Genomic DNA, 15,244 nt, shown 5'->3' on the forward strand with positions numbered 1-15,244 from the left:
TATTGTTTAGGAATTTATTGTTTAGTTCTTTGAATGTAAAGTGAAACATCAGACAGTTGCAAAGCTGCAGTTTAATCAGTTAATACAAATAATAAAAGATCTAATGTGACAAGGTAACAGTAGCTAAATCTCAAACGTGAATTTATTTTGAAGTTATCTTAGACAATTTCACTAGTGGTGCTCTGCACAGAAATATATTATAAACATTAAAATGAAAATCTTATTTTCAATGGCAATAACCTATGTATTTTAAAGTATGAACTAGGCCCCTTGGAAATAGAGTGCACATAGAAACTCTATACAGCCCTATTAAAATGTCAGGTTTTTTGGGGGGAAATCAGGCCAAGATAATTTACTTCAGAATTTTTTCCAATTTTCGTAGAAACATAAGCTGTACAATTCAATTGAAAAACTGAAATCTTTCAGGTGGAAAAAAATAAAAAATAATGTGGTTGCATAAGTGTGCACACCTTTAAACTAATACTTTGTTGAAGCAACATGGCTTTTGCTGTAAGAGGGAACTGAATAAATGTCAAAAAATCCTACTAGAACAGTTGAAAATGGGCCTGATCAGTCACTTTAATGGCAACTGTGTACTACTATTTAATCAGTTTGAATATGATTGGTTAATTATGAACATAGCCGCATCACTACTTATAAGAGGGTGTGCACCCTTATGCAACCATGTTATTGTAAGATTTTTACACACACACACACCCCGAAGATTTCAGTCTGCTTTTTAATTGAATTGTACAGCTTATATGTTATATTAAAGGTGGGGAAAAATTCTGAAGTAAGTTATCTTGGTCTGATTTCTTTGCATCATAAAAACCTGGCATTTTAACAGGGCTGTCTTTAACAGGAATTTATATAACCACTGCATATTTATTTATTTATTATTAAGTTTATTTGCCACTCATATCTGACAATTACAACATAAAAACATTTTAAAAACATTAAAATAATCAATTATAAAATAACACAACAGATAAAACTATTAAGACAAGATGACAAAGGAGGGGGCCAGATGCATGGGGAGAGCTGGGATTAGGTTTTAATTAGTCAACCAGATCCAGTGTGAAGCTTCCTCATTGGGTCTCCATGCCAGCTGGCAGAGCCAGGTCTTAAGGCTCTAAGTCAGGAGGGCGGAAGCCAATCTCATCTCAGGGAGTAGGATGTTCAGAGGGCAGGAGCCATGGCTTTGGCTGATGGGATCCGTAGTATACCCGCTCTGCTGGCACAGGTGAAGCGGGCCAGTCCCATCAGGGCGGTCCAAGTAGCCTGCATTCATCCCATGTAGGGCTTTAAACATATATACCCAGGGGTAGGCAACCTTGGCTCTTTTATGATTTATGGACTTCAACTCCCAGAAATCCTGAGCCAGCATAGCTGGCTCAGGAATTCTGGAAGTTGAAGTCCATGAGTCATAAAAGAGCCGAGATTGCCTACCCCTGATATATACTATAACTTTTTAAATTGTTTGTTATCTAGTATTTCTAAGAACAAATACAGAACACTAGATCACTTTTATCTCCTCAAAACTAGGGCCTAAGTGCCAGTAGACAATTTTCTAATCTCTTTGGAATCCTATGAGGTAGTCAAAATAGTTAACATAAAAGCATATTGTTAGGGGAAAGATTAAAGCCCCAATTTTAAAACAATTCTGAAACTCCCTTCCCTGATAACGTCTTCACTGAATTCTGTTTCACAAAAGCAAGATTGTATTAACAGCTATATTTAACATTATAAACTTCAACACTCCTGTTACATCTATCATTTCAATACCTCAGCATTCAATGAAGAATATCCATTTACTTACTTTATCCTATTCAGTTTTGTGATTGCTATATGCATCAACTTTGCTTTAAAAGTATTAAGTGCATGAACTATTTTCTATTTTAAATCTATCCTTATTTCTCCAGTTACCAAAATTCAGCAGAGCAAGATTCTGTCACTATTGTGCATTAGTAAGTTCTAGAGTCCAGGCCCACTGATAGGGAAATTTATTGAAAGATAGCAGAGGTGCAGCCACCATGATTCCTTTTTCTCCCATAGAAATCCAGGGCAACGATTCTTCATATCCTATTAGCCTCACCTGAAATTTTAAAAAGCTATTATAAATGGGAGGAAAGTAGGAAGAAAGCTTTGCAAATACAAAAATGGATTCAGGTATCATAAGAAGAAATAAATTAGCTGCTTTCATGGATTACACAAAATCATGGTTTATTTGAAGTACAATTTAAACTAGAAATATGTTAATTGGTATTCAATCCTGTGGTCTGCAAATTTTTGTTGTTGTTGCTGGAAATCCGTTCAAACTCCCACACCATTCGAAGGGTGTTCATCACAAAGTAGATATTTATTTATTTATTTATTTATTTATTAGTTTTTATAAACCGCCCTTCTCCCGAGGGACTCGGGGCGGTGTACAGAGGAAGGAAGGTATACAGACCGAACAATAAAATAATAAGAAACACTAATGAACACAAACTGGGACCCCAATTAACGCTATCATGCCAGGCCAGCCTGCTGGAACAGGAAAGTTTTTAAGTCGCGACGGAAGGTACGGAGGTCAGGGGCCATCCGGATTTCGGTAGGTAAGGTGTTCCAGAGGGCTGGCGCACCCACTGAGAATGCCCTCCCCCTGGGGGCCACCAGCCGACATTCCTTGAGCGGTGGCACCCTGAGGAGGCCCTCTCTGTGGGAGCGCACAGGACGGTGGGGTGCTGACATCGGCAGAAGGTGCTCCCGTAGGTAGTCCGGACCCATGCCATGTAGGGCTTTGAATGTCATTGTTAGCACCTTGAACTTCACACGGAAGGCAACCGGAAGCCAGTGCAGCGCACGGAGGAGAGGTGTGATATGGGAGTATCGGGAGGCTCCCAAGAGTGTCCGTGCCGCTGCACTTTGCACCAGTTGAAGCTTCCGAGTGGATCTCAAGTGCAGCCCCATGTAGAGAGCGTTACAATAGTCTAGGCGAGATGTCACAAGGGCATGGGTGACTGTACGTAAGGAATCCAGGTCCAGATAAGGCCGTAGTTGGCGAACTAGTCGAACCCGGGAGAAGGCCCCCTTGGTCACAGCTCCAATGTGGTCCAATGTAGATAGCTAAATGTCTATGAAGATTCTCAGTCAACCAGATCATGGTTGTCCCAAAGGTGCTTTCTTTCAAAAGGCAAGTGAACTTTTCTTGCTTTGCTTGAAGAAGCTTCTTCAGTTCTGACTGAATGGTGCAGAATTGCAGACTAAAGGATTTAGGTGACCTTGAAGGCACAAATAAACCTCCCAAGTGGCTTCAACAACTCTCAGAAAGAGGGCTAACGGCCACATGATTGCAAGGAATATAAATCCTTCCATTCTCCACCTTTCAGTCAGAACTGAAGAAGCATCTTGAGTGAGAAGCAAAATGTCTTCAAGCCAAACAAGAAAGTCCAGTTGCCTTTTGAAAGAAAGCGCCTGTGGGGCAACTATGATCTGGATCAGGGGTCTTCAAGCTCAGCCCTTTTATGACTCATGGACTTCAACTCCCAGAATTTCTCAGCCAGGCATGCTGGCTGAGGAATTCTGGGAGTTGAAGTCCATGAGTCATAAAAGGGCCGAGTTTGAAGACCTCTGATCTGGATGATGGAGAATCTCCATAGACATTGAGCCACAAAATCAAACCAGGAACTAAAAGTAAGGATTTCTGTCCATATACCATGCTCAGCCACAGTGGCAGTAGTAGGCTAACGGCTACCTTGATTTGACAGCCTAAAACCCTGTTTTTTTTCATCAGCCTTCCACATAGCATATTAAGTAAATAAATACCATTATATAAATTTTGCAGTGTTATGCACATTTGCCTGGTTGTGACTTAAGTTTCATGCACAGAGATTACTGAATTACATATCCAAATAAAGATCTAGGAGGCCGCAGTCCTTAGACTTTCTTCCACTGAAGTAAAAATTTGTTTTGGCAAGTTTGGTTAATAATAGTTCAAAGAAGCCATCATGTGAACTTGTTATTGCTACCCTGTGCTGTTATGGTCTTCATCTCAGGGATATGAAACCAATCATGGCTAGGCTATTTGGTTACTGAAACTTATTACACATTATAGTTTCCCAGTTAGATTCCTGAAAGGAAATTTGGGGGTGGAATAGGACATGGTGATAGAGATGGGCAGTTGCATCAATTATCAGATGTTTCTGATTTACTGAAGGATCAGTTTGTTGTGGTACGTGCATAGTCCAGTGTGACATAGCATGTTCTGTATACTAAAGCTAACTATTTCTCCATAGTTCCACCTAAGCAGCAGTAAAAACAATCTTAAAAGTCCATGCTCACAAAACCCCCAAAAGATAGACAAAACAATCCCTATTCATTGGAAGAGTTAGTGAATCAATATGATCTTTACAGTTTGCAAGGAGGCTGCTTAGCAGCATTTTCTGATGTTTTCAGCTATAATCTGAATCGCTTACCTTTGTTTGCCCAAGAATAGCTTTTGGTTCACCCAGCGTTAGAGTTCCTGAAGATGGCCACTCAAGGAAAATGGCATACAGAATGTTGTTTTTTGGTTTGAATGTGTACCTGATAGAGATATTGTATTCTATTATGTATCTTCAGTCTTTCAGAATAAAAATCTTTCCAAGACCTCTGAGAATTAACAGTAATAAAACTATTAGCAGATATTTTAAAAATTAAGTCACTTGCCAGGAACAATTATGATACTTTTGTCTTTTAAGGAAAAGGAAAATCTAGAGCAGACACGTCAAACTCGCAACGTCACGTGACATTGGGCAATGTACTGGAACAGTTTTGCCATTGCCAGCAATGGGGTGGGTGCGGCTTCCGTGTGACATGGCCGGCCGCTGGGCTGGCAGTTTGACACCCCTGGTCTAGAGGCAAAAAACAGTAGACTGCTGCCCTGCTTGTTATCCCAAATGGGACAGCTGATGTGGGAAGAGAGAATGAAATGACGATTGAGTTTTGTGAGGATTATTTCCACAAACGCATAAACTAATAGTCTACCAATACTTGATCATTAAGTGTTCTAAAATTGCATAAATTTTTGTGAAGAAATGTTCTTTAAAAACTTATAGTTTTTCAAAATGCCAATAACACCGAGACTGATGTATACGTACTAAACTCCTAATAAGTAGCAGACTGGAGGTAATGGGAGCCAGGGCGTATTCTGGAATATATTATAGCAATCTAGGGTTGTTATCTTCCATCAGGAAGGAAGCACATTTTGAAATCGCATGGAGGTTTTTCTCGAAGCAAATAGCAGTCTCAGGAAGTGATTAATTTGGATCAGAATAAATAGTATCCTTTCCCCTTATATCTACTTCTTTCAAATCCTGCTGGAAACATCTACATGTATAAATCTTTCACTTCTGCCATTAAATCTAACACTGAAACAAATAAATTCATGTTTCCTTTTAATTCAATTAATTTTAAATGCAGCTTTGTATCTAATCATTGCTGCCCAATACATTATTTCTGAGAGATTTTTTTTTAAAAAACTGTTATCTGCAACTGATGAAAAGTTGAGCAACAAGTTTTATCTATGTTCATAGCCAAAGCAAATGTGAATAATAGGAAATTGTAACTGCTCATCTTCAGCTGAGCATCTATTTTAGTTTCCTCCCTCTTCTGCAGCCACCTAAATATAAAAATTCAGGTGCAAATCATACACAATTTTAACCCTACACATATGATTACAGCATAAGGCCCAGGTTACTCACAATTAAATCTTTTTCAGTTTAAACATGTTTAAGACTAGTTAGTTACTTTAATATTGTCCAGATCACTGATCTCATAAACTCACCAGACTCCTGGTGTTATACTATCATTTTGGGCTCTCCAAGTTTTAGTGCTGAAAATAGCTTCACCATTCAATGCCAACCAAGTCCCCATTTGCTTCAGACGCTCTTCAAATACAATAGGAATGCGGCCATCATGGGTGGGCCCAATATTCACCAAAAGATTTCCTCCACATGCTACTGTCTCTACAAGTTGCTGAAACAATTTAGGAAAATTAACAATATTCTAAAATTCAAAACATCTGTATGAGTTTTTCCGGCCTAAATAGGTATTATTTCTGTTATAATGCTGCCAGTGCACTGCTGTAGGATGAAGCAAAGTAGAACTATTCAAGTGGAGTTGCCAATTCTATAAATCCCCACAAACTTCTTATTCATGAGCTCATCAACAGCCTGCTCTGTACTTTACATTGTACCTTTGCCCTATGTGTGGCATTGGCCCGCTCTGTTCATCTTCCTAATAGATCAAGTTCCTGGTGTTTCCTTTTGCTCATTTGACTGAAAATCAGGTGTATGTTCTAGGGATACACATATAGCAGATTACTTGCAGATTACATCTGCAAAGTTCCCATCTCTATGAGCTGTTTAAATCTACTGAATTCATAAAAGATTAAACTGGTAAAAACTTATTATTTTTAAGCATCTGTATAACTTCGTTCTAAGTATGAAATTATGAAGTTACTGAATAACATATTCAGGATTATGAAGTTTCTTCTAGTACTGCCAAATTGCTCAGGGCTTTCGTTGAGAGAACTTCATTTCTTATGGGAATTGACCTGATGAGTGAACATAAAATAAATTTCTAATACAACATTTTAAACCATAGAACTTTATACAGAGATGATGCAGGCCAGATCACACATTGAGCTAAGCCAATTTATGCTTACTTGGTTAGATTTTATGAACCTACATATTGTAATTATTGTACCATGATTTATGGTTTAGTGTAATGTTTGAACATATACAGTAAATCTAGGGCATGATGGATTTAAAAGATCAGGATTTTGAATGGATCTGGATGCTCTTTGGGAATTGGCTAGCAAAAACTGACTGAATATATTCCTGCTTCTGTTTATATTTGAGAAAACCAATCACATGATATTCTGGCATAAGTTTTGTAATGTGATATCTATAAGAGAATGATTCAAAGTTAGATTGTATAGTACCTGCATCCTGTATTTGCAAAATTTCTCATACAAATCAAAGAAACAAACCAAAACAGAAAGAATAAAATGTGGAGTGAAATTGGAAAGATGAGAAGGGAATGAAAAGATAGGAAATATTCCCATTTAAGTACTTTTTGCAAAATCTAGGATAACAAATTGTAGGGTTTAATTAGTTTATAAATTAATTTATAATCAGTGTTGACTCTTATTGACCACATAGATTTTATTCAAGTTAATTTGTCCTCAGTCTACTCATTCAGGCCTTCCAATGCTGAAAATGAATCCATCCACCTTACTGCTAGTTGTCCTGCTATTCCAACATTATGGACATCTATAAGGGCTCGATCTTGAATAACTATCAATCTGAGGCTGTGATTTGTGCCTCAACTGGAAACTCTAGATTCGTGTTTATGATGATCCATTCATTTATTCTCTTCGCAAACCACAGAATTTTTAAGTCTTTTACAATACCAAAATTCAAAAATATCAATACTCCTTCTAGCCTATTTCTTTAAATTATAATTTTCACTTCCATAGAAGCCTTCATTTCTTACAGAAAAAAAACACGGCCTGCACCAGTATTAAATAAGCTATTAATATTTTAAGTCTGATAACTGTAGATATAGACACATTCTAGCAGCATATGAATATATTTTCTGAGGTCTTCATTGCTACTCTACCGAATCCAAATATGTGACTTATTTCTGCTAGTTCTGGAACAGTTGATAATTGATCCTAAAAGGCAGAAGCTATCCACTCTCTTCACTGTCTGTTCTAAGGCTGGTTCTATACATGTCATCTTTGATTTTAGTCCCATTTTTCCACTGTGCTCTTGATTTTTATTACTAGAGCTTGCAGATCCTTTGTGTTTTCATCTATCAGAATAGTATCATCAACTTGGGGCAGATTAGTGATACATCTTCCTCCAATTGTAAAACTATATTCATTTTCTTGCAACCTAATTATCCTTAATATGTATTCAGCATATTGGTTTGATAAATAAGGGGAGAAGATACAGCCTTGTCTTACTCCTTTACCAACCTACAGCCAGTCTACTTCACCATATTCTGTCCATACTATTGCTTCCTGACCTATGTACAGGATATGCATTAGGATAGTGAGGTGTTCTGTTAATTAGTTATTCTAACAATAAATAGTTACATTTTTGAAATAAGCTATTAATATTTTCTGAAAAAATAAGAATTATTAGTCCCCATACAATTACAGGTACCACTTTGACTTGCCTTACCTTTATGAGATCTTCAATAGTCAGATAATCACTTAATTGTGCATTCCTTCGGTATCCCCAAGACCTTTTGTCAATTGTCATACAGTTCTCCCACTTACGGGGCAAAAGATGTTTAGGGCTGTATCGATCTGCACAAGTGAAATAACCTCCGTGTTTGCATATTGTGCCAGCTCCCCAGCGATCATTTGTTACAACTGTTTCCTTAACAGGGCTGAAAAAATTAAAACACATTGTGTCAACTCAAAACTGCAGAGATGTTTCTTCACTGAATATAAGAAATAAATTTATTTTATTTGAGAGGAAAAGCAGGATATCGTGAAAGTTTCTTCAACTGAACTAAAAGAATAGGTCCATTATTCCCAAATGTCAGGTCAGGTCTGTCTCCTCAGGTTACAATGGTGATTGGGGCCAGAATTTCCATTGCTAAGCAATGCAGTTGTAAAGCACAACATTGTGCAATCCTGAAACTTAGTGATTGCAATCCTGGCATTCCCGTTTGCCGTCATAACCTGAGGACCACACAGGTCATTAAGCGGGGGCCTCATGTGATTGTGACTCCCTACCAGCTCCCCCACTGACTTTGTGGGAAGCAGGCCAGAATATATGAAGTAGCAATCACGTATCCACTGGGATGTTATGATGGCCAGAATTCCAAGCACCGGTCGTAAGTTCTATTCATTCAGCGCCCCTGCAACTTTAAACAGTTACACAATCGCAACCCAGGGACTACCTGCATTTATACGCTGCCCATCTTATCAAAGAGAACACTATTATGCTGCAAATGATGTCATTTCTTTGATACCAACTAATAGAAGTAACATAATCTGCATTATTTAAATGATGTTATCACACAAGTGACACAAACTGGTATAGTGTCACTTGCATGCGAAGTCTGTTGTACTGAGATCTTGGAAAATCAAGGTTTCACTGTAATTATATTTTTATCAATTAGATAAAATCTTAAAACTGTTCCTATTCAGATTTAATATTATTTGTTTTCTGACTATGCACACATCAGATTAATTTTTCTTCCATTCTGATTTTCAGAATCTTAAAACAATAAATGCCTGACATGACTGCTATAGTCTAATTCTTTCTTCCTTGCTAGTGGTCCTTCAGAGCAGAGCAGTGATGTCTGTGGGGGAAAGAGGGACCAAAATGACACAAGCAGCCTTACATGGTGATACAAGCCATACTCCTTTTCTATACACGGGTTGTGTTGTTGCACACCTTCCCTAAGAGGTGGAACTTGCAAAATGACACTGCAACACTGTGCTCTGACCCCGTGACATCATTTTAGCAGATGGCTGTAACGTAGTGCAAGCTTCTCACACACATGAAGTTTCCAGATTGAAAATCCTCAAAGTACATTTAACCCTAATCGTACAGAAGAACTTAACACTTGCAATTTGCCATTCTGAAACCTCTGTCAAGTAATATACTCCCATTCTGACACATTTCCAGAAAACAAAAGCAACTATGCATTCCTGGGTTAGAATTTTAGAAATGCCAATTTTAAATCCATTACTTCTCCATCAATTTTGAAGAAGTGTCAGTTCTCTTGATTGTCTGATATTTGATTTTTGGGAGGCCTGCTTTTAAGTACATTGCAAATGTTTTAAACACAATACCAAATCAGAGATAAAACAGTAAATCTAAACATAACGAACACAGTGGAACTGCAAATCTTTGCAAATACAAAGAATAAGAACACAGTGGAATGGCAAATGTTTGCAAATATAAAGAACAAATACAAAGAACAATGTTTGTGGAAGGCAGAAAGCTGAAATGCTGGAATTGCAACCTTATGATGTATTTAGGCAGTAGTTCCCAACAGGCTCTGGATTAAATCTCTGACTTTAAGTAGGCTGGAGGAAAAAAAGAGTTACCGTATGCATTAAAGCAGACATGTCAAACTCGCGACGTCACATGACGTCGCACAACGTATCAGGAGTTTTGCCACTGCCGGCAATGGGGTGGGTGTGGCTTCTGGATGATGTGTCCGGCCTGCGGGCTGGCAGTTTGACACCCCTGCATTAAACTGTTAATTCATCCTGTACCTTAATTTCTTTGGCCACCACAGATTGAGAACAGAAAATTCCAAATAAAGAAATAATGAAAAAATAATACCGTAATAAAACTAAGATAAGAAGCTAGAAGAACAGTAATAAAAATGCCACAGTAATAAAATGCAACACATAAAACTACAAACCAGCAACAAAATAAATGGTATGGCATTCTGAAAGAAAGTTTAATGGCTGGGAGGATGAGGGTTCAACTGAGGCCAAAAACTATTGTTAATATAAAACCCAGGGAAGCTGTTCTAACCTATTGCTAACAGCATAATCTAGGCAAGTAACTCAGAAATTAAATTATGTGGCAGCTGTGTGACGAAAAGGCCAGACTTTCTCCAAAGCTTGCTGTGATTGGATGGGCACAAGAAATACTCCTAAGTGACATACAAAAATATATATATTTTTTCTTTCTATCAAGATATTGTTTTAGATCATAGAATCCAATTAATTATTTTAGAAGCAATACCTTAATCGTAGTACTATTTAAAAATAAGGGAGCAATGTGAACCAGGACTGCAGTTTAAAGCAATCAATAATACAATGTATTATGATTAGGGCACAATTTCCTTCTAAATATTTAGGCAAAATGCACTATTTCAATACGAAAACAACACATACCTGTCATTATAAAGCCATGCTAGGAAGGCAGTGCTATTCCAGTAAGTATCAGGAGCATTCCCATCGCCATCTGACCACAGAATCTCTGGCTGATATCGCGTCACAATCTCATAAAGCTCTGGAAGAGTTTTGCCATTTGGAAACTGTTGTTTCTTGAATTTGCTAGCAGCATCATCACGGAAGAGAGGGTGGAACCATTCATACAGTGAGTGATATAGCCCAAAATGTAACCTTGTCTGGTTTCTAATGGATGTAGCTAACTCCTTCACAAGGTCCCGTTTCGGTCCTATATCAACACTGTTCCAAGCCCAGGAATATTTGGACCCCCACAGAGTAAAACCTGGTCAAAGAAAGAAAACGGTTAGGAATGAATTATTTTGGATATGTACACTATATATTCTGGAAACCTATTTTGCATTTTTGTTTGCCACTGTTATCTCCTGATGTGAGACTAATGAGACTATGCATTATATAAGGCATCTTCAACAAGATGATCTAAATTTGTATACTGATACAAGTTATCACTAGATGAGACAGGATTGCTTGTCCTATATTATTTCAATCTTCTCTGTAGTGTCCTAGGACAAAGTGTAAGATATAAGTGACATTATTAATACACCATACTAAGCCACACAATATGCTTATTTAGGGCCCAGCATGACATACAACTGCATCCTTTACAGATTATCACATAAACCAAGCCCTTCTGGCTTTTTCTATAAAAGGAGGTAAAGATACCTCTAGACTGAACTCAAATTCTTTTTGGCTGGGTTATAGAAATGACTTGCCATTGCTGTCTTCCATGTAATGTTTTGACTTTTGAGATTTTCAAGTAATTCTGTATCCAAGCAACAACCAGAGCCAACTTGGCCTCTAAGATACGGCTAGCTACTTCTGCTACCTGCTGCTGCCTGGCTTCTTCTACTGCATCATCATCATCATCATCATCATGGCTTAGCATCATAACATTACTTTCAGCCATCTTTTTCGTTTTATTTAGAATATAATAAGGATATCTCACCCAAGCATTTCATCTGGTAAAATAACTAAACTGAGCCACTGAGATCCAAAAGAACTATGGTCACTTTACCTTCATGATGTTTTGAAGTCAAGACAACGTATTTGGCACCTGAAGCACTCAGAATATCTGCCCACTGGTTGGCATCAAAGAACTCAGCTGTAAACATAGGGCCAAACTCTTCATAAGTGAATCCAGGTTGGTAGTTATTCTTCATAAAAGTTACATAAGGCTCTTTCTTTTTCTGTTGCCAATACCACCTGCAAAGGAACAACATCCCATGTATCTGCATACAATGACAGAAGGACTAACAAAGATAGACTGAAACAAATTCTTACACATATGTTGAATGTCCTACTATATGAGCAGGTTTTATGCAAGTGCAGAACCAGTATTTTTAAATATTTTTTCCGATAGTCTCAAAATGCACTCTCGAAATGAATCAGATTCAATAGTCTTATATGGATAAATATCGATGCACTGCAAACTGTGTGGGCCCCTGCATTCTGGATCAGAATATTGTGCATACCCCATGTAGAGCCAATCTGCTATAACAGTTGATTCCTCTAGGAAATAAAAGTACAAAAGAAATGGACATGACTGCTGATTTAAACGATGCATATTTGAGAGAAAAGTGGCAGGTCAATTAACAGCAGGGAATAAAGCCCTTTGGATAGGAAAATCCTTCCAGGCAAGCAGGGCATGGTTTGTTAATAGTTTCTACTTCCTGGCTTGACCTCCAGCTCTACTCTTTTTTCTACTTCCAGGGCTCATAGTGAGTTATTCACATCTTAAACTTTACCCATAAACTACACTTCAAAAATCAATGCTGTTGTTTATCCTTATGAGTACAGCAGCAAAATTATGTGAAAGCAGGCATTTCTGCACACATGAGAACTGCCTAAGGTGCACACGTAGACAAACCGTTTATTTAAAAACAGGAATAAAAACAGAAGCTGCATAACGAGAAGTAACAAGGACACAATTCTCCAAAGGCCCAAGAATAATGAAATCAGCTGAGAACGTTAGGGGTGTGGGGGGGGAGTAAAGGACGAAGGAAAATCCTGCTATTCAAGATTTTCAAACGGGGATAGACAATTTAATGCCTACGGGTGCCTCTCCCTGAATCTGTAAAGTATTCGGGCAAAACAACCACGATTTCCAAACATCCAGACAGACAAGACTAGAGTGCCTCGGGTCAGGAGTAAAAAGGGGAAGTACTTTTTTTTTTTAATTTCCATTTATATCCCGCCCTTCTCCGAAGACTCAGGGCGGCTTACAAGCTTAGCAGTAGCCTTCATTCTATGTATATACCTGCTTATTAGGGCTTTCACACACACCTCCAAGCGGCATTATTACAAAGTCAGCTTATTGCCCCCAACAATCTGGGTCCTCATTTTACCTACCTCGGAAGGATGGAAGGCTGAGTCAACCTTGAGCCTGGTGGGATGCGAACCTGCACTAATTGCAGGCAGCTGGTGTTACTTAAGGAGGCATTAGCCCACTGCTCCACCAAGGCTCTTTGATGTTAGGAAGGATTCTCACATTACACCAAGGGGGAAAAAAATTTTGCAATGCGATTGAGAGAGACTCATGCCCGCTTCACAGCTGACAAGAATCCTAAATCACACACCGCTGGCTGCGAGTTCCCCAGGATCCGAGGCGGGGGAATAGAAACAGAGAGGTCAAGAGAAAGGGCAGAGCTGGCAGACGGGAACCTCACCAAAACCACTCGCTGCCGAAGCTGGGCACGGAAAAAACACCCCAGTGGATGAAAATCCCAAACTTGGCTTCATCGAACCAGGGCGGAAGCGGCCGGGAGTCCAGAGACTCCCAGGTCGGGTCGTAACGACCACCCCGGCCCCAGGAGGGGAGCAGGAGGAAGATGAGCAGCGGCAAGAGCAGCGGGGGTAAGAGCAGCAAGAAACGAGGAAAGCCGCGACGGGGAAGGAAGGAAACAACCGGCCCGGCCATGACTACTCGGCCGAATCTGCCAACGTTTCCCGCTCGCGCCGCCGCCGCCGCCGCGTCACATGGACGCCGAGTCACGTGACCACCGGAGCTGCTGCCGCTGCTGCCTCCTCTCCCGTCGAAGCTTTGAGTTCTTCCTTTCTGCGGAACGGGGCTTGTCTCCAACCGTGTGTGGTTGTGCAATACGCAGGTTGGGTCAGAGATTTGTGAGACGGTCCTTTGTCTAAGGCAGGGGTCTTCAAACGTGGACCTTTTATGACTTGTGGACTTCAACTCCCAGAATTCCTCAGCCAGCACGCCTGGCTGAGGAATTCTGGGAGTTGAAGTCCACAAGTCATAAAAGGGCCAAGTTTGAAGACCCCTTGGAACGGAAAGGAAAGGAAAGGAAAGGAAAGGAAAGGAAAGGAAAGGAAAGGTGGTGGGATTTACTGACAAGTTCATCCCATTTATTAGATATGGGAGGGAACGAAAAATGACATCTTGTAACATTTACCTGGTAATACAGGTAGTCCTCAAGTTACAACAGTTCGTTTGGTGACCGTTCAAAGTTACAACGCCACTGAAACAAGTGACAGAGGACCGCTTTTCACACTTACAACCATTGCAGCATTCTCACGGTCACATGATCAAAATAACAAAAGTTGTTAGCCGCCCTGAGTCCTTCAGGAGATTGGGCGGGATATAAGTCCCATTAATAAAATAAATAAAATAAATAAATAAAATTCAAACGCTTGGCAACTGAGTCATATTTATGACGGTTGTAGTGTCCTTGGGTCATGAGATCACCATTTGCGATCTTTTGACAAGCAAGGTCAATGGGGAAGCCAGATTCACTTAACAACCATGATACTATGTTTAAGAATTTCAGCGATTCACTCAACAACCATGGCAAGAAAAGACGTAAAATGGGACAAAACTCACTTAACAATTGTCTCATTTAGCAACAGAAATTTTAGGCTCAATTGTGGTTGTAAGTCGGGGACTACCTGTACTACTTTTGTGCCATCGAGTTAGTATTGATTGTCTGGATGCGTGCCTGCACTTTTGGGGGCAAGATTTCAGAAGTGGTTTGCCCTTGCTTGCTTCCTAGGCCTGAGGGAGAGTGGCTGGCCCAAGAGCATCCAGCTGGCTTCATGCCCATGGTCTCCCAATTTCTACATGGGGCCTAGATGCTACTCCAAACTGGCTCACTTATTACTACGGTTGCATAAGATTTGATGTAAGCCACCTTACTCTTTATCAGCCATTTTCATGTGATCCTTCTTAATGCAACTGGTTCTCAGATGTTTTTATGCTGTTCCCTTATTGTGAATTAATGCCTGATTTTTATTTAATATTTAATTTTC

General features: G+C 39.3%; 1 protein-coding gene across 1 annotated transcript; it reads right to left on the reverse strand.

The window, feature by feature from the left end:
* Nucleotides 1–3: 3 nt before the first annotated feature.
* On the reverse strand, nt 4–13,926 carry FUCA2 (alpha-L-fucosidase 2). Its single transcript, XM_083368449.1, has 7 exons — nt 13,651–13,926; nt 12,000–12,187; nt 10,910–11,249; nt 8,217–8,427; nt 5,807–5,997; nt 4,458–4,566; nt 4–2,095 (listed from the first exon to the last, which is right to left on the reverse strand). Exons 1-7 carry the CDS (start codon nt 13,899–13,901, stop codon nt 1,955–1,957), a joined length of 1,431 nt encoding a protein of 476 aa, XP_083224575.1. The 5' UTR covers nt 13,902–13,926; the 3' UTR covers nt 4–1,954.
* Nucleotides 13,927–15,244: the final 1,318 nt, after the last annotated feature.

This window comes from Vipera ursinii (assembly GCF_947247035.1).
Source record: "Vipera ursinii genome assembly, chromosome: 1".
NCBI classification, from domain to species: Eukaryota; Metazoa; Chordata; class Lepidosauria; order Squamata; family Viperidae; genus Vipera; species Vipera ursinii.

Coding starts and splice junctions, on each gene's coding strand:
- FUCA2 (XM_083368449.1), bottom strand. CDS start 13,901: ATGGCCGGGCCGGTTGTTTCCTTCCTTCCCCGTCGCGGCTTTCCTCGT. Junction 8,428..10,909: donor GCATGGCTTTATAATGACAG/GTATGTGTTGTT, acceptor TAATTTTTTCAG/CCCTGTTAAGGAAACAGTTG. Junction 5,998..8,216: donor CTATTGAAGATCTCATAAAG/GTAAGGCAAGTC, acceptor AAATTGTTTCAG/CAACTTGTAGAGACAGTAGC.